The 18,570-nt window shown below is 37.9% G+C and overlaps 1 protein-coding gene across 1 annotated transcript in view; it reads left to right on the top strand.

Moving 5' to 3' along the window:
* Positions 1-18,570, top strand: part of B3GLCT (beta 3-glucosyltransferase) — a 117,309-nt gene that overhangs the window by 63,697 nt on the left and 35,042 nt on the right. Inside the window, 5 exon segments of the mRNA XM_017865952.1 lie at positions 2,615-2,678; positions 6,096-6,215; positions 8,323-8,392; positions 15,200-15,313; positions 17,279-17,378. Coding sequence (XP_017721441.1) covers positions 2,615-2,678; positions 6,096-6,215; positions 8,323-8,392; positions 15,200-15,313; positions 17,279-17,378 — 468 coding nt within the window.

Raw genomic sequence — 18,570 nt, 5'->3', positions numbered from 1 at the left:
GAAGTCTGTGGTATTTACATAAATATGACTTGGTTATGGTACACTCTGTGGACTGCAAGAGATTGCCACTGAAAGATAGCCATGTACATTTTCATATGTCCTCTTATCAGTCCTTTTCTGTCTCGGCAATTCTTTTTTTTTTTTTTTTTTTTGTAATGGAGTCTTGTTCTATTGCCCAGGCTAGAGTGCAGTGGCACAATCTTGGCTCACTGCAACCTCGGCTTCCCGGGTTCAAGCAATTCTCCTGCCTCAGCCTCCCAAGTAGCTGGGATTACAGGTGTGCAATACCATGCTCGACTAATTTTTGTATTTTTAGTAGAGATAGGGTTTCACCATGTCTTCCAGGAAGGTCTTGAACTCCTGACCTCAGGTGATCTACCCGCCTCAGCCTCCCAAAGTGCCAGGATTACAGGCATGAGCCACCACACCTGGCCCTGTCTCAGAAATTCTATCAGTGTTTTTCACTTTTCCCCTTCTGAGGTTTACCTCAAAGAAAAAGAATTTTCAAGGATTGAATGAGAAACTTGAAAAGCCAAAAAGATGGAGGGCATGTTTAAGGTAACAGTACTAAGGTGTTTATTGACGATTATGAAGGGGAAGGGGCCTATGAAACATGGCCACCTCACTGTGGAGGTCACATGCCTCTTGTATTCTGATCACAACTTGGTGTTCCTCGCCTGTGGCAATAAGCCTGGGTATGACTTTTCTGTCTTTGGAGCCTGAATGAAATGAATACTTACTCTTTGTGGTCTGATTAGATTTTGAAGGCATGTGGCATGAGTCCAAATCCCAAAGTTACCTTGATACAGTTTATTTATGAAAACATGCCCCAACTGAGCACAATTCAGATTGGACAAGATCTCACTTGCCAGGGCAGACATTTTTTCTCTAAGTATATATTTGGAGTGTATCTGAGGATGTAGACTCAGTCCACCCCACTTACACTCACAGATCTGTGGGTGAGTATTGAGCAGGAATGTGACAGATATTATATGGGGCTTCTTTTGGTGCTACCTGCTACTAAGCTATGTTAGTATCAGCTGTGAGACAAATGCTTTGTAATGAAGCACATTTATCCTGTGTCTGCTTTCTGTCTTCTTCTAATCAGAGAATCAGAGGTGAATTTTTATGGAAATCTTTTGTGGCCCAACCAGAAAGATGTAATTAAAACAGTAGGAAAAAAAATTGAAACTTACTGCTATTTTCCTTTTCTTTTAAAATTTTTCTTTCTTCCTTTTTTTTTCCTTTTCTTTTCGAGACAAGGTCTCTGTTGCTCAGGCTGGAGTGTGATCATAGTTCACTACAGCCTTCAACTACTAGGCTCAAGTGATCCTCCCGCCGCAGCCTTCTGAGTAACTAGGACTACAGATGCACCATGCTTGCCTAATTAAAATTTTTTTTTAAATTTTGTTTTAAATTTTATGTTAAACTATGTTGCCCAGGATGGGCTCTAACTCCTAGCCTCAAGCAGTCCTCCTGCCTTTGCCTCCCAAAGTGCTGGGATGATAGATATGAGCTACTGTGCCCAACCTACTCTTCCTTTTTAAAATCACTATTATTTCTTTGTAGTGAAATTATGTATGAGGAGGTTTGTAATTTAAACTAATAGTCTAGTCTTCAACTCTGTAAGTAAATACAAAACCATATGGTATTTTGGTGATTTGGGTAAGTATTCCTCCCTCGTTAGCTTTGAATCAAATAATGTGTTGTCTAGTTCATTCAGGGAGCTCACTGAATGCTTATTGTGGTCAGGTACAGTGGGCAGTGCTGGCAAGACAGAGAAGAAAGTATAACACAGAGAGAGCTATGTATGCACCAGATTTTAATGTATGTGATAAAGCTGATAGGTCTGTGCTTTGTACTCTGGCAGTCAAGGAAGTTTCCATTTACTCTGGTGGGCAAATCTGGATAAGTTTTACAGAGAAGGTACCCATGAGTTTGGTGTTTACAAGTTTCCTGGGTAAAGGTTGGGTACAGGCAGTCTAGGCGGATGTCCAGCAGGAGAGAACAATGGGGAGGCGTGTGCACTGGGTGTAGCAAGTGGGCGCTGTGATGCTAGAGGTGGTTGGGAATGGTAGGGCCCTCGAGACTGGCTCAGGAGTTTGGGGCTTTATTCTGTATGGGAAAGGAGTCATTGAAAATGTTTAAACAAGACAGTGACTTGGAATAAAACTGTTATTCTTCCCCAAAACCACATGCTTTTCCCCCATGAAACCCAGCAAGATTCATTAAAGTAAGAAACAAAAAGTGGCCGTGACTATTTCTCAAGCACAATTTATTTTCACCTTTCCTTTTTCTTTCTCTGTATTATTTAGTGTAAAGATTATCAGGAGTCAACAAAGCTCGTGACTTTTTCCCCCAAGGCGTTGTATTGTATCGTACGTTATTTGGCAGATGTTGGAATAATGAATGCTACTTTCCTTGCATTCATTTATTGGTCAGCCAACCGTTGCATTTTTCACAATCCTTTCCCTCAAGGAAATTAAACTGTTATTTTTATCTTTAAATCTGTATGTTTATCTGTTTTCAAACACTGGAAAGTCTCAAGAATGTGTTAGTCTTGTTTGACACTTCTTTTGGTTAAAAAAAAAATCAAATTGTCTCTATTTTCTAGGCTTACCAAGAGACTAAAGAGTGAATCCCTGAAATCCGACTTTACAATAGATTTAAAACATGAGGTATGTCATGTTTTGTTTGATTAAAAGTCCTAGTAATCAAGCATTCACGTCCTTCGATGTAAAAGGTGTTTTGCATTCCCTAATTGTGTGTTTTCCCCACCCACGTCTACTCCCCACAGAGATAATTTCACAACACTCCAGTGAATTAGGTGCTTTTATTTTAAGCTCATTTCAGTTATGTAGGTGAAGACAGAACAGCGAAAAAGGTTACATCTTGTGATTCATGATTCTTTACTTTTAAGCTAGATGGATGGGTCCACAGGTAGATTTCTAAAAACATGCAAAAATGTCATTAGAAGTACTCTGCGCTTACGTGGTGCTTCGGTTGTACATATGCCAGTATAGATTGAATGATCACGCCCCCCATGCCCAATTCATACCTTGAAACCTGAGCCCCAGTGAAATGGTCTTTGGAAGTAGACCTGTGGGAGGTGACAGGGGCATGAGAGTGGAGCCCTCATGAATGGGATTGGCACTTTTATAAAAGAGGCCCCAGGGAGCTTCCTTGCCCTTTCTGCCATGTGAGGACATAGCTAGAAGGTGCCATCCATGGACCAGGAAGCAGGCCCTCACCACTGAATCTGCCAGTCCCTTGATCTTAGACTTCCCAGCCCCCAGAATTGTGAGAAATAAATTTGTTGTTTAGATTCCACTCAGTCTATGGACATTCCTTTTCCCCCCACCCTCCAGTTTGAAAATCTGTAGCTTTAAACCAGATAGCAAATTTACCTTTATGTTGATTGTAATTACTGATATATTTGATTTCTATCACTTTATTTTGTTCCCCTCTCCTTATTTTCTATTTTTCTTTTTTCTTTTTTTTTTTTTAAGACGGAGTCTCGCTCTATCACCCAGGTTGGAGTGCAGTGGCGCCATCTCGGCTCACTGCAACCTCCTCCTCCTGGGTTCAAGCAGTTCTCTGCCTCATCCTCCTGAGTAGCTGGGATTACAGGTGCCCACCACCACGCCCAGCTAATGTTTTTTGTATTTTTAGTAGAGACGGCATTTCACCATCTTAGCCAGGCTGGTCTTGAACTCCTGACCTTGTGATCTGCCCACCTCGGCCTCCCAAAGTGCTGGGATTACAGGAGTGAGCCACCATGCCCAGCTCCTCTGTTTTTCTATTTTAAAGTTCCTTGTCTTCTTATTTATTTATTTACTTATTAGTCCATATTTTTTCTTGTCTGCTATTTTAGAAGTTCAATCTGTCTGTACTTTACTGGTTATTTTAAATATTTTAACATGCATTCTTAACCTAACAATGGTTTATTAACCAATAGCCAGAAAATTTGAGGGCCTTAGGATAATTTAACTCTGATTATCCCACTCCCAACTTATATGCAATTGTTGTTCAATATTTTTGTCCCTTTTTCTTTTTACCCTGGAAACTTAGATATTATCATTATTTTATGCAGTTAACATTTGTATTAACTCGTCATATATTTGCCGTTGTTTTTGCTTATCATTCCATCTTGCTGCTTAGGCCTTCCGATTGAATCATTTTTATTCCTCCTGAAGTGTATCCTTTAGAATTTCTTTTAGTGAGGTGGTAAATTCTCTCAATATTTTTTCTTTTTTTTTTTTTTTTTGAGGCGGAGTCTCGCTCTGTTGCCCGGACTGGAGTGCAGTGGCCAGATCTCAGCTCACTGCAAGCTCCGCCTCCCGGGTTCACGCCATTCTCCTGCCTCAGCCTCCCGAGTAGCTGGGACTACAGGCGCCCGCCACCTCGCCCGGCTAGTTTTGTATTTTAGTAGAGACGGGGTTTCACCGTGTTAGCCAGGATGGTCTCGATCTCCTGACCTCGTGATCCGCCCGTCTCGGCCTCCCAAAGTGCTGGGATTACAGGCTTGAGCCACCGCGCCCGGCCAATATTTTTTCTTTAACAATATTTATTTCAACTTTGTTTTTGAAGCGTACTTACATCATGTAGATGATTCTAGGTTGCCAGTCATTTTCTGTCATCACAAGTTTTATTCAATTATTTTTCTTTTTTCTTTCTTTCTTTCTTTCTTTTTTTTTTTTTCGAGATAGAGTCTCTCTCACTCTGTCACCCAGGCTGTAGTGCGGTGATGTGATCTCAGCTCACTGCAACCTCCGTCTCCTGAGTTCAAGCAATTCTTCCGCCTCAGCCTCCTGAGTAGCTGAGTCTACAGGTGTGCATCACCACGACCAGCTAATTTTTGTATTTTTAAGTAAAGATGGGGTTTCACCATATTGGACAGGCTGGTCTCAAACTTCTGACCTGACTCCAGGATCAGGCCTCCCAAAGTGCTGGGATTACAGGCGTCAGCCACCACGCCCAGCCTCAGTTATTTTTCACATGTGCTTACTTGTTTTGTGTAATCTTTTTAAAATAATTTTTTCTCATGTTTTAAAGTTTTCTTTATAAAAATATATTAAGCATAGTAATTTTACAATCTGTTTGATAATTCTGATATCTGAAGTTTTTTGAGTCTGATTAAATTATGTCTGCTGGCTCTTGTTCATTATCTTATTTCTTTTTTATGTGTGATTTTTTTTTTTTTTCTCTGAGTGATTGTTCTGTAAGCACCCTTGTTCCTTTGGGAAAATCCTGAGCCTTCTATTAAGGTTGTGGTTCCTTAGTAAGGATTTACATTAGCTTCTGCCTGTTGCTAGTGGGTTATACTGACTTGAGATAATTTAAATTATCAGTTTGACGTGTTTTGGGACCTCATAGGTAGCACAAGTTGGGGAGGCCTGGCTCTTGGTTACAAAATCTAAGAGGAGATTTAGAGATTATTCTTTTCCCTCCGTTTAGACCCATGGTCCTAGCTTTATGTATGGAACTGCTGTTAGTCACACCCCACCTTGGGTGGGTCACATAGCCTTCAGTCTCTTCACTCCTATCAGAAACTCAGCCTTGCCAGAGGTCAGCTGATACCTACTAGGGAAAACCACCCTTGGTACCCTTTTTTCCCCAGGATCTCACTTTCCCATTTTTGTTCTCACAGATTCCACATTTTTGTGCCAACTTAGCAATACATTTAAGTATTTAAGGGCATTTTACCCAACACTTTAAGATGTTTTAAGCAAGCTGAGTATTCGGGGTATGTAATTACCATATTAAGGAAACTGGAGCCGTAATAATATTTTCTTCCATCTCTCTGTGATGTTGTAGAATGTGTTCTTTCCTAAAACTGCATACTTTGGAATTTTTTGGAGGTCAGAATATTGATTCATAGTTAATTGCTTATTGTTAGTAATAGAATACATTTATTCACATGGAATTGTCATTTTTTTAACTTTAAAAAGTCCTGTTGAATACTGACAAATTGATATGGTCCAACCTACTCTCTGTGGAAGGTGTGTTCTGCTTTCCCTTGAGATATTTTGTCCCTTCTTTTACTTGTGTTGACTGAGTTCTTTCGTCACTGCCTGTCTCCTGTCTTGTGGCAGATTGCCCTCTACATCTGGGACAAAGGCGGAGGACCTCCCCTGACCCCAGTGCCTGAGTTTTGTACAGATGACGTGGACTTCTACTGTGCTACCACGTTCCATTCTTTTCTACCACTTTGTGTAAGTAACAGAAGAGAAACTTCTTTGCATATCAAGGGAAAAATTGAGGTGCTGTGCATAATGGCATCCTAGCACTTTAAAATAAATATTAGATTCAGGGCATTCATGTGCAAGTTTGTCACAAGGGTATATTGCGTGATGCTAAGGTTTGGGCTTCTACTGATTCTGTCACCCAAATAGTGAACATGGTACCCAATAGGAAGTTTTCAAACCTTGCTCTTCTTCCTTCCTCACCTTTTTAGAGTCCCCAGTGTCTGTTGTTCCTATTTTTATGTTTGTGTGTCCCCAATGTTTAGCTCCCCTTATAAGTGAAAACATGCATGCAATATTTGGTTTTCTGTTTCTGCATTAATTCACGTAGGATAGTGGCCCCAGCTGCATCCATGTTGCTGCAAGTACATTATTTCATTCTTATGGCTGTATAGTATTCCTTGGTATATCTGTACCACATTTTCTCTATTCAGTCCACCATTAATGGGCTGATTCCATGTCTTCACTGATTCCATGTCTTTGCTATTGTGAATAGTGCTGCACTAGCACTTTACATCTAAAAAGAAAATCGGCATTTTCCCTGTGCCGGGTAAGAACTATATATCATGACTCTAGTAATAACAGTCATACAAGGTTAGTATTATTGTAACTCCATCTTACAAATGAGAAGAGAGAGGCACAGAGAAGCCAAGTGCTTGTTTATGACTACATAGCTAGTAGGGAGGGAAACAAGGGTTCTGATGGGCTCCCCTTTACTCCAGAGCCTTTGTGAAGGACTGCCCATCATAGCGCTGTAGGGTTAGTGTGCCCAGAGTCATTTATTTTGTTGATGATGTAGGATGCATTGATTGGAATTTCTGTTCCATTTCCTGGAAAGGCCATTTCCAGTGCTTTCTGTGACACCTAAGCCTTCTCCACAAGCCTGCACCCTTTACTCTCTCAGCAGGTGGCTCTGCCTTTCATCTCACTGACAGCCATCCAGAACTTTCAGAATGAATTCACTTGTTTTGGCAGACCCAAGATCCAGCCCCAGTATGAGCCTCGAGACCCTGACACTCACTACGTTGTTATCTGCTTTTCTCATAAGAAAAAATATGTTCACCAACCTCAAATGTTGTCGTTATTCTCAAGTCAGTCACACAGAAGTCTGTGTGTGCCATTTTAAGAGATAAATACACACACACACACACACACACACACACACACACACACACACCCCAAAACACAGTGCAGCATTGAGAGAGAATCTGTAATGTGTTTGCAGTTCCAGAGGCGGGGACCAGTCTTTCTAGGCAGAATGCTTGCTTGCTCTTTCAGTGCTCTCCTAGTGCCTTGAGTGACATGACAAAGCTGTAGTTAGATGTCACTGTAAACCAGCCCCAAATTATGTAGGAGTCATGATTGAGTATGATTGCAGGCCTAAGACAGGTAATAAAGGGGTCAGGAAGGGCTTGGGTGTGCCTTGTTGACAAATCCGTCTTGGTGCTCTCTTTCATCTGTGTGATCATCCTGGGCTCCAGGACTGCCCCCACCCCACCTTCACCAGGTGTTTGAAGGAATCCTACCTTTGGCAGAGGAGAAAACATCCTTAGCCTAGACTTGGGTCACCAGTAAAGAGGCTGCTGTAAAAATGTTTTCAACATTAAAGTAAGGCCAGGCCCAGAAAAGGGCAACATCTCTTATTCTACACTAAAAAATCCTCCTATTTCTCTCTTTTTGTCAAAATCTTCACCAGCTGGAGAAAGGAAATGAGAAGTAACTAACATTTATTGGTCACTTACTATGTGCTTTAAAAATTATAGTAATAATAGCAGCTTTGTGGTGGTTATTATTTTTTTTTCTAAACAAGCCAACTGAAATTCTGAGAGCTTAAGAAACTTGTTAAGGGGATGCACAGTCCATGCACGGTGGAGCAGGCAGGTCCAGGGCTGGCTGACAGAAAGGCTTATATTGTCAGCTGCCCTATGTTTCCATTTCTCCCCTAAAACTTCATCCTGGATATGTTTGATATCCTTGACATTGGTTAATTTGAACTCTAGAGCATGTGAGATCTAATGTGGGTGTGAAGTTAACGCTGACTCACATATGCATATATTTTTTCTTTTCTTTTTTTTAGGGAAAGCCAGTGAAGAAGGAGGATATTTTTGTTGCAGTAAAAACATGCAAGAAATTTCATGGTGACAGAAGTATGTTTTGGGTTATTCATTTTATCGAACGCTAAAATCCAAACTACCTTTAAAAAAAAGGTACAAATGAATTCTTGAGCGTAAATTCAGGAAAGGGATAATGACAATCCGGATGTTGAGGTGAAAGCAGTTATTTAATCAATATTCCTCATTGCACCATTTCAATCACCAAGATCAATTAGGAAGGAAAATTTTGTATTGAAACATGAGTGGTCGTAGCCGATACTGTTTATAGCAGTGTTTTAAATTGGAAATGGAAAAGCTCAGTGTGGCAGTCTTGGAGACTGTGTGAAAAACAATCCATTTTGTCAAACAACGTATTAGGTTCAAACAACATATGAGGTCTGTGCGCAGTCTCTACACGGGATGAAGAATGTCAAGAGAGGATTTCAAGGTAACAGCATGCCAACAAAGAATAGAGACTTTTTCTTGTTTTTTTCAATTTATTTCAAATGCTTACCTTGGAACTTGTTAGTTAAGAGATGTATTTGCCCATGAGTAGATAATATTGGAGAAGAAGAAAAAGCCGCTGTACAAACAGTGAATCTCTTCGTAAAGAAATCCTGGCATGCAGATTAACGTTGTTTTATTCAGGTTTTGATGTCATTACAGAATTCTGCTAAGTTGTGATGATAATGTAAAAAAAAAAAGCCCATCCTAAATATAAATAGACATAATTTCTCTCTTTTGCACCTTATTTCAAGCAACACTTTTCCGAAATTGAAAATTAGGCAGTCTTTTGCATTTTCTAATTTTAGTGCATATTTTAATTTTTTTTCTCATGAAAAGACTGTCGATTTCACCAAGAATGTGATATTTATGTAGGAGAGATTTCTAAACCAACTGTCATTTTCATGGGATTGGAACTACTGAGGAAGTTCATTTATGTATTTTATGTGATAATATGATACATACAAATTATATTTTAAAGGGGAAAATGTTTTCCAAATAAAATAATATTGTAATTTGAGATTATAGTATTGTCTAAGACGTCAACATCAATTAGGATCCAGCTATAATCAATTATATCTTAAAAATGCATTAACTATAAACCTTCATATTTGCCTAAAATAGCCACGTTAAATTCCAAATCCTATTAAATCAGCCTAAGTGAATATATACATTTGTTATGCAACGAGTCCTAAGATACTATGAAGAATCAGTATAGTTGTTAAGATTTTCTATCATAAATTTAACCTAAACTTAATATTCTTTTACTTTTTTCATAATATGGAAGGGTTTTTTGGGATTATTTTGACAAATACCTTTTTAAAATAGGTATTGGGGAAATGAACTATGCTGTTTTTTGTTTTATTTCTTTTACAGCAAGCAGGAACTGTTTGAGTTGATTTAATTGATCTTGAAGCTACGCTTGGAGTAGTGATTATTTTTACAATATGAATGTTAAGGATGGTGGTGCTGGTACTTTTCTTTGAAACACATTTTCAGGTCACAGTGAAGCAGTAAAATTAGGGACACTCCCTTTCGTATTTTTTATATTCTACAGAAATGAAAAAAAATAGTTTGTTAATTTTGATTGAGTAATTTTGAATCTAGTTTACTGCTTTCTTATTTTGTATAAGTTTGAGATACTCTTTTTAGATATTTATGAAATCCTTTCTTATTTGAATTTTGACTCAAAAGTCTTTAAAAATTACAAAATCTTAAAAGCCTACTAGGAGCATTAGAAACAAACCTTCCAAAGCCAGATGCATCGATTTACTGCTGTTAATTTGAATCTGGTATCACTGAAGCATGAGGCCTAAACTGTATCATGACGTTTTCATATTTGGGTTTCTGTGGTAAACTCTTTTGCAACTTGGATGTGTTTGTTTGAAAAGATAGTCTAAGGCAACGGGATTTCAGTGACTTTGAAGTCCATTTTGCATGACTTCATGTAGCCTGCCAGGCCACTGGGCTCTGCCCCTCATTTTAGAAGCCTAGTCCAGCCACCAGTTGGCCCAAAGAGTTATCCAGTAGTATCAGTTACAAGGATGACACCACACTAACTGCTTCTAACTGCTAATATTTTTTACATTTTCTGGTGTGTTTTTCACATATGTTCTATCATCTAATTTCATGTTGACACTTCCTTGTGATATGATAATTATTGTTATTCACTTGTTGTAGAAAAAGCTGAGTATGGAATGATACACAACTGGCCCAGTTTCTTGTATCCTATTGAGTAGCAGAGCCAAGGACTTGGGTTTTCTGGCTCCTAAATCCCACATTTTTTTTTCTACCACAGCACAGCTATACTGTAATCTCCTTGGATGTATTACAAACTCAATACTTGATAAATAGTCTTTGATGTTCACATTGATGTCCTGCTATGCTCAAGGTCAGTTTTGACTTGGCCAGAAGCTGTGAAAGTAGGCTTTCCATTTTTAGTAGCAATGGGTATGGCAAGGAATTGAAACCCACACAGGATCTAAAATACAAATTGAGCTGAGAATTTAAGACTGCTACTCCTATCTAAGCATGTCACTGCTATAGTCAAGCAGAACACATGGTCTGGGGTGTTCGATTTTTTTTTTTTTTTTCATTTTCCTTTCCCTGTGCGCTCTATGGTAGAAATACTTTAGTCATAAAGGCCAAATGATGAAGGAAAAAAAATCTAGAGAAACTGTACTTGTCTTTGCCAAGTTGAGAGTGGACTGTACTGTTAATTGTGGGCACTCCTGGTTCATTATAGTGTTGGTCACCTTCCGGGATGAGAAGGAGAGACGGAACATGTTGTGTTCAAGGCCCTAGTCACAGCAAGGGAAAGTATAGATTGCATTTAGTTTTATACTCTCATGGAAAATTGGTAGTAAAACCAAGTTTCAAAATGAAAAGAAATATTTTAAATATTGTACTTTCTTTGCTTAACAATGACACATTTATGTAATTGTTTTTGTCTGGATTTTGACTTAAGTAAAACATAGCATTCTTAGAACACAAGCAAAAATATATTCTGTCTTTTGACTCAAGGAAGTAATCCATATTGACATAGTTGAAACAGCAACACCCTCTGAAAGGCAAGCATTTAGTAGGGTTTTAAAGAAACTTGGGAACGGTTACATAAGGTGATGAATTGGGCATAGCATGTAAAATTATATTTAAGCAAGGAAATGATCTCTGATGTTTTAATATTCAGCTTGATTGCTTCCTCTTGGGTTCTGTGTTTCTCACTGTGGGACCGGAGCTGTCAGAAAACCTTAAGAATTTTCTTTGCATCATTTTGCCATGCAGTTTGCGTACATGTCTCATGTACCCCGTGGCAGCCACTGGTTTTGTTCATCAAATGGTGGGTTGTGGGACGCTCTCCTGCAGTCTGCCTCTAATTAAAGAGGTTAAATTGCCGTTTGCTCAGCCTTTAGTTCCTTTCCATAGCTTGCTAAGCTCTTAAAAATTAGCACTATATTCCTTTTAGTTTAAAAAAAACCCTGCTATCTTTACTGCTGTGGTCTTCTCTAGAGGCAAATCTGAACAAACTGATTGAAAGGGGTGTTAGGAGGCTGGTGTTCTCTTTGACTAAAGAGGCTTACACGTACTGTGGTACAATCTGCTTACTTAAAAGGCGAGGCTTGAATTAAAATACAGCAGATAGAAGGCCAGACTCTAATCAAATGAGGTGATTAGATCAATGACTGAAGAGAGGAGAGGAGTCAGGTGTTGCCTTTCCCTGGCTGTTGAATAGCTGATGTTCCAGATTGTCCTACAGTGTTGTGTTAGGTCATCCAGGAGGGATACTTTTCAGGCTTAGGTACACCTTAGTCTTTAAAATGAGGAATTAGGACACACTCGTGTGTGTGTCCCTAATCTGCTCCTGAGAAGAGAAGTGCAATCAGGGTCTGATTTTGTGGCCACTGATTTGCACACTGAGACAAAAGGTCCATCTGCAAGCTGAAAATAGTGGATTCCTTAAAATAAAAACTATTCACATTTGATGGTGTGGTAGTTTCAATAAAATGTTCAAGTGTCAAGTTCGTTTTCATTTATAACCTGAGACAGTTTTACAAGTCACTTCACTGGGGGTAAAAATGCATGTGCTGTCCTCACAGTGAGACACATCTTCTGCTTAGAGTCTAGAAAGCTCTAAGAAAGATGTATGCCATCTGTGCAGCTGGCATTTTTATAGTAAAATTTTTTTACTTTGCTCCAAGTTTGTTATCTCGTGACAAACTTTCTTGAAGGAGGCATTCATTATTATTATGTGATAGGAAGTATGTTTCTTTATTGAAAAGGAGATAATGTGTCAGGTGACTTATTGAAGTATTTCTCAAAGTTTAATATCTTTAGGAATACAGTGCCTCAATACAATATAAAATATTTTGTAAGCAATAGAATGAATTCATTTTAGAATTTAAATGATGCTAATAAAATAGGCCATTATTTTAAAAGCTTAATTTAGAATCAACCGTGGTTGAAAATAAAGCCTTAAGCTGTTTTTTTTTGGAGACTTTAAATCCTTTACGGCTAAGAGATACAACAGACACATGGAGGTTATATTGACAAAGGGAGAGATGTACAAACTGTTGAATGCTTTAGGTATTATAGAATCATAATATCTTAGTATATTTAAATGGTTGGCTTGTTTTAAAATGATTAATCAAAGGCTGAATTGCCTTTATGAATAAAACCTTCCTTTAACAAGTCTCCACAAATAATCCTAGGCCTTTTATTGAAATGCCTACAACATTCAGTCCTCATTCAACTATTTATTGAGTACCTACTATGTACTAGGCACTCTGCCAGATGTTGGGAAATGAGTCATACACGCATTAATTCTTATCTTTAGTGTAATTTCTTTTTTATTTTTTAATTAAAAAAAATTTTTTTTTAGACAGAGTCTCGCTCTGTTGCCCAGGCTGGAGTGCAGTGGCCGGATCTCAGCTCACTGCAAGCTCTGCCTCCTGGGTTTACACAATTATCCTGCCTCAGCCTCCCAAGTAGCTGGGACTACAGGCGCCTGCCACCTCGCCCAGCTAGTTTTTTGTATTTTTTAGTAGAGATGGGGTTTCACAGTGTTAGCCAGGATGGTCTCAATCTCCTGACCTCGTGATCCGCCCGCCTCGGCCTCCCAAAGTGCTAGGATTACAGGCTTGAGCCACCGCGCCCGGCCCTTTAGTGTAATTTCTATTTTACCTGTTTCAAAGTAAAAGAGAAAGCAAAAGCGCTAATTCACCCTTGATTTTGATTTTAATTTTATTTAAATCCGTTAATTGAGAAGAAACACCTGTGCTGTTTAATAAATCTATTAGAGCAAAAAAGGACTGAAGGCCTAAAGGCTGAGGAAATTGAAAGCAAAATTCACACAGCCTGCAGGGCCCTTGCTGGGGGACTGAGAAAAGTTCTTGACCTTTCCTCACAGCTTCTTCCAGCATTATGCAATGGAGGATATTTTACCCAACAGTGTGAACTTTTAGTGGCTGCAAGCTGCAGGGAGCCCTTTCTGGGGTAAGTTCTGTTGCTTATTATATGCAAAGCAAACTGCCACAGCAGTGTCAAGGTCAACATTTTTGTTGTGCTGAAATTTGGAAGTAGAACAGAGTAAAATTTTTTAAAATTTCTTTTTTCCTTTTTTTGTCCCCCAGTAGCCCTATCTATTATTTAGTACATCTTTGACCATTTTGACATGTAGAAACCTTTAGAACTATCTGCTTTTTTATGGTTGTGGAAAAATTATATTTTAGTATATGGAAATAATACTTAACTGGTAATTTGGTAATAATTTAGTAGATGTGCAGAACTCAGTTTTAAAAAAAAAAAAAAGCCAATGAATGAGAGATTATGAAATGATGGGATGCACTTTTGTATTTTCTATTTAAGGGTTGTCTGAACTGGACTCAGAATTTGCTTACTTACTATAGTGCTAAACACTTAAATTTTACATTGAAACATCAGTTTTTGCATTTATTTCTATTTGAGTTGGGAACAGGGGAAAGATACATGATCTGATAAAGCTTCTCAAAAGTTAAGTGAAGATTTGGTTCATCAGAGTTTTGATTCTTAAATTAACAGTGTATAATATCTGAATGATTTTTTTCTATTGAAAAAACAAGAAACCACTTTTTAAAATTCAGAGATGCATAGGCAGCAATTTGTTTTTTAAGTATAGAAGAAAATAATTACTTGGTCAGGTGAATTAATATCAAGCAGTGGTAAGTCTCTATGTCAGGTATGCAGACAGAGCTGTCTTTGAGCATCCAAAGCAAAAATACAGAAAGCCATGACAGCTTTCCGTTGTGTTTGTGTTAAAACATTTAGCTGCTAATGATAGAATTTTAAAGCCTGTAGTAGTTTTGAATGTTATCACTTCTACATTTTTCAAAAGTACAACATCGTAATATCAGTCATCATATGCAGTGATTCTCATTTGGCAAGGTCATGCCCTTTGTAGGGTTGGGTAGTTCTTTAGAATCTTCGGGTGGGGACATGCATAGTTTGCAAAGGTCTTCCCATGCTCCATGGTAAGAGGGATGGATTTTCTCTTACCATGCTCCATGGTAAAAGAAAAATTAGTTAACATTAATATAAACACAATAGCATAATCAAACTAGAAAATTTGTCAGTATATGGAAGTGCATTCATCACCAGGAATGAGAAATGCTTTACTCTAGAGAATGTTGAAAATGCTTCAAGAAGAGGGTTTTAGTCAACACCGTTGGCATTTCTCAGGATTGGAAGCAAGGAACTCTTGGAATGCCTGAAGAACAACAAGTAATGTTTCTCTTCCTTTATAGGTGATTATACTGCCATTTTGAGTTTTTAAGCTTCCTTGTGTAACTGTGCCGGTGATTGTCATCTCTGTAATTTTTTCAGTACCTATTGTTAAGCAGACTTGGGAGAGCCAGGCAAGTCTCATTGAATACTATAGTGACTATACTGAAAATTCCATTCCTACTGTGGATTTGGGAATTCCTAATACAGATAGAGGTGAGTCCATAATTCTTACTAGTCTCCTTATTAAACACCCCCATTCTGTAAATACAGTAAATTAGGTAAGGATAAAAATGAAATATTTTGTAAGTGCTATAATTTTTGCCTCATATTAGTTTTTTTCCCTTCTTCCCTCACGGATATAGATTGGTTCTTTCAAACTAAGGGCTTTGTAGTACAAAGTGTTGCAGGTGTTTAGTAGACTGTATCCTATAATTGAGCACATGATAGTTCCAACAGAATTTTAACAATAGATTTTTCATACCTTCATAATTCTTTGTGGTCATGATGGGGTGTTTAAAATTGATTTGTCATATTCCCACACAAAACTTCTATCCTTGTCAGTATTATAGTCTAGTTCACATATTATATTACCTGTGAGTACCACCTAATCACATTCTACACTAGTTGTATGTAGAATAAACTCTATTCTTTATGTTAAGATTTTAATTAGTAAATTGTTAGAAATAAACCTGCTTTTCTCTTCAAATTGCAGGCTTTCTAATTAAAAACACTTTTTAGGATGTACAGAGTGGAATGGTAGACATTGGAGACTCCAAAAGGTGTGGGAGAGTAGAAGAGGGGCGAGGGATGAGAAATTACCCACTAGGTACGATAGACACTCTTCGGGTAATGGCTTCACCAAAAGCCCAGACTTCACCACTGTGCAATATGCCCATGTTACAAAACTGCACTTGTACCTCTTAAATCTATAAAAAATTTTAAAATTGTGTCAAAATGGAAGTGTAAATTTGGCCACCTCATCTTCAGATAGTCTTTATTCATCTTAAGTTTTATCCAGTATTCCTGCCACCCTTTTTTCTTTAGTTTTTTTGTTCCCCATACCCTTCCATGAGTAAACAAAAAAAGTAGCAAACTGATTATGTTCTATACAATTTATCTTAATTATTTTATGTTAGTGTCACTCATAATTCTTTCATTAATATAGTACAGTGTAGATTCAGATATGCCATTTCTGTAGTTACCAGTTCTTCTGACAAAGGTTAAGTGTATTACTGAGTCTGTCTGTTGCTGTTTGATTTGGAAAAACTGTTTTAGATTGGGTTTAATAATCATGTATTTATGTATACCTTCCTTGTTTGATTTCTTCATTTCTAGTCTGACCTTATTGCCTATATTTATATTTGTTCTAAAAGGGATTTGAGATGGCTTTCAAACATACATCTTGTAATGGTTAAAAATACACAGAGATCAAGAGTAAAGAAAATAAAGGTCAAATTGAGTGGTTTCATAGTCATTAATGTAAGTTAATATTTGTTCTCCACTGTGTCACCAAATAATTAAAATGAGGGGCATATTCCTGTTTATCAGTTTGACTACTCTTCCCAAGTGTTTTATTTTGGTCCCAGCATTTACCATTAAAGCATTGTATTTTATCTATTGGTATCCAAAGGACTGTTACTCTGTCTTACTCAGCACTGTATCTTCAGTGCATATCTTAGTACCTGCCACAGTATCTGGCATATTAGAAACTTAGTGGTAGTAAGTATTTACAAAACAAATAGAGGTATAAGCGTCCACCTTTGCACTGCTGCTTCCCTGTGGCAGTGGTGCCTGGGGTTCTAACAGCTCCTTCAGAATAAGCGTATCTAAGAAAGGATGCCATTGCTCATTGCTGTGAGTCTTAAAACTTTCTTGCCGGGACTGAAGATACTAATTCTATCTCTACCTCAAATTATCTGTGTGACTGTGTAATTCCACTAATCTAAGTCTCCATTTCCTCGTGTGTGAAATGAATGACTTGAATTTCGCTATCTGTAAAGTTCCTACTGGTTCAATGTGTCTATGAAAATTAGAAAGGCTATTTTTAAAAATTTTGAACTTTTAAGCTGCATGTTGGTGTGTAAGCTCTTACAACACTTCAAAACTAAAAAGAAATTGATGAATTCTATATATTTTATAGGAAATAATACATTGTAAGTTTTTTCTTGCCTTTCCTAGGTCATTGTGGAAAGACATTTGCCATATTGGAAAGATTTCTGAATCGTAGCCGTGACAAAACAGCATGGTTAGTCATTGTGGATGATGATACATTAATAAGGTAAGGAGTCATTCTCATCCTAAATGGCTTTAAATTCTACATATATTCATATTCAAAAACTAGGGTACTTTTTCTGGCCAAGATGAATTAACGGGGACAAGGTTTACCCTTTTATCTGAACCAGCCCTCTAAAAGAACAAAATATATAAAACAAAGATTTTTAAGATACTGAATATTAGGTGCAAAGGAAAATGATCTAAAAGAAACATGAAGCAAATGAGGTGAGTTCTGTGACTGCCACAGCTGACTGCCTTAAGAGAATTCCAAGTTACTGCTTAGGGAGGGAGCACCAGATGGAACCTGGCAGACTCTGTGGGCGGAAAAGATGGAGCTAAGAGTCTCACGAGACCAAGGCTATTTGAGTTTGCAGGGCAGAGTACCAGAGAGGAGAGAGCTATACAGAAAGGGAATACTGGAGATAGGTGAAGAGCCCCCTGTGTATTCAGTAGAGTATTGATCAGTGCATGTGTGTGAGGAAACTACCCGATGCTGGGGAAAGATCCAACCAGATTAGAGGGAATGGTGCCTGACACTCACACAGGCCTGGGCTGGAAAACCCCTATTCATAAGGTATTGAAAAGAGTATGTAAAAGGGTCTTACCTCAATAGGCGGGATAGTTAACCCTAGACTAAGCACTTTCCTAGTCCTGCCTAACATATTTGAAAAGCTAGACACAAGAAAATGAAACTGTTTCCAAGTTTCCTGTGTCTGAGAACAAGACTCAGGAAGGCTTACAGAAATACAAAAATAACCAACATCTAATAAAGTCAAATTCATAATGTCTACCATTCAATCAAAAGTTGCCAGGCATATAAAGCAGCAGGAAAATACAGAAGTGAAAAAAAATTTGCTTATTGAAATGGTTGCAGAATTTATGCAAGGTTAGAATTAGAAGTTGTTAAGCTGTTACTATTAAATAGTTATTATACCTCTGTTCCATATGTTCAAAAAAGACATGGAATGCCTCTTAGTCTTAAATAAGTTGAAATCATACCTCTAGAGATGAAAACTACATTCTTGATTGAGGTGAAAAACCCACTGGATGGGTTTCATAGCAAATTAGACATTTAAGAAGAAAGTATCAGTGAACTTGAAGACATTGCAATAATAACTATCCAAAGTGAAACACCAAGATAAAAAATAATTTTAGAAAATTAACACCATCACTGAGCTGTGGGACAATTTCAGGTG

This window comes from Rhinopithecus bieti, unplaced genomic scaffold (genome assembly GCF_001698545.2).
Source record: "Rhinopithecus bieti isolate Rb0 unplaced genomic scaffold, ASM169854v2 scaffold_81659, whole genome shotgun sequence".
Lineage (NCBI taxonomy): Eukaryota > Metazoa > Chordata > Mammalia > Primates > Cercopithecidae > Rhinopithecus > Rhinopithecus bieti.
The sequence above is the reverse complement of the archived record's forward strand: the minus strand, read 5'-3'. Positions and strand labels throughout refer to the sequence as shown.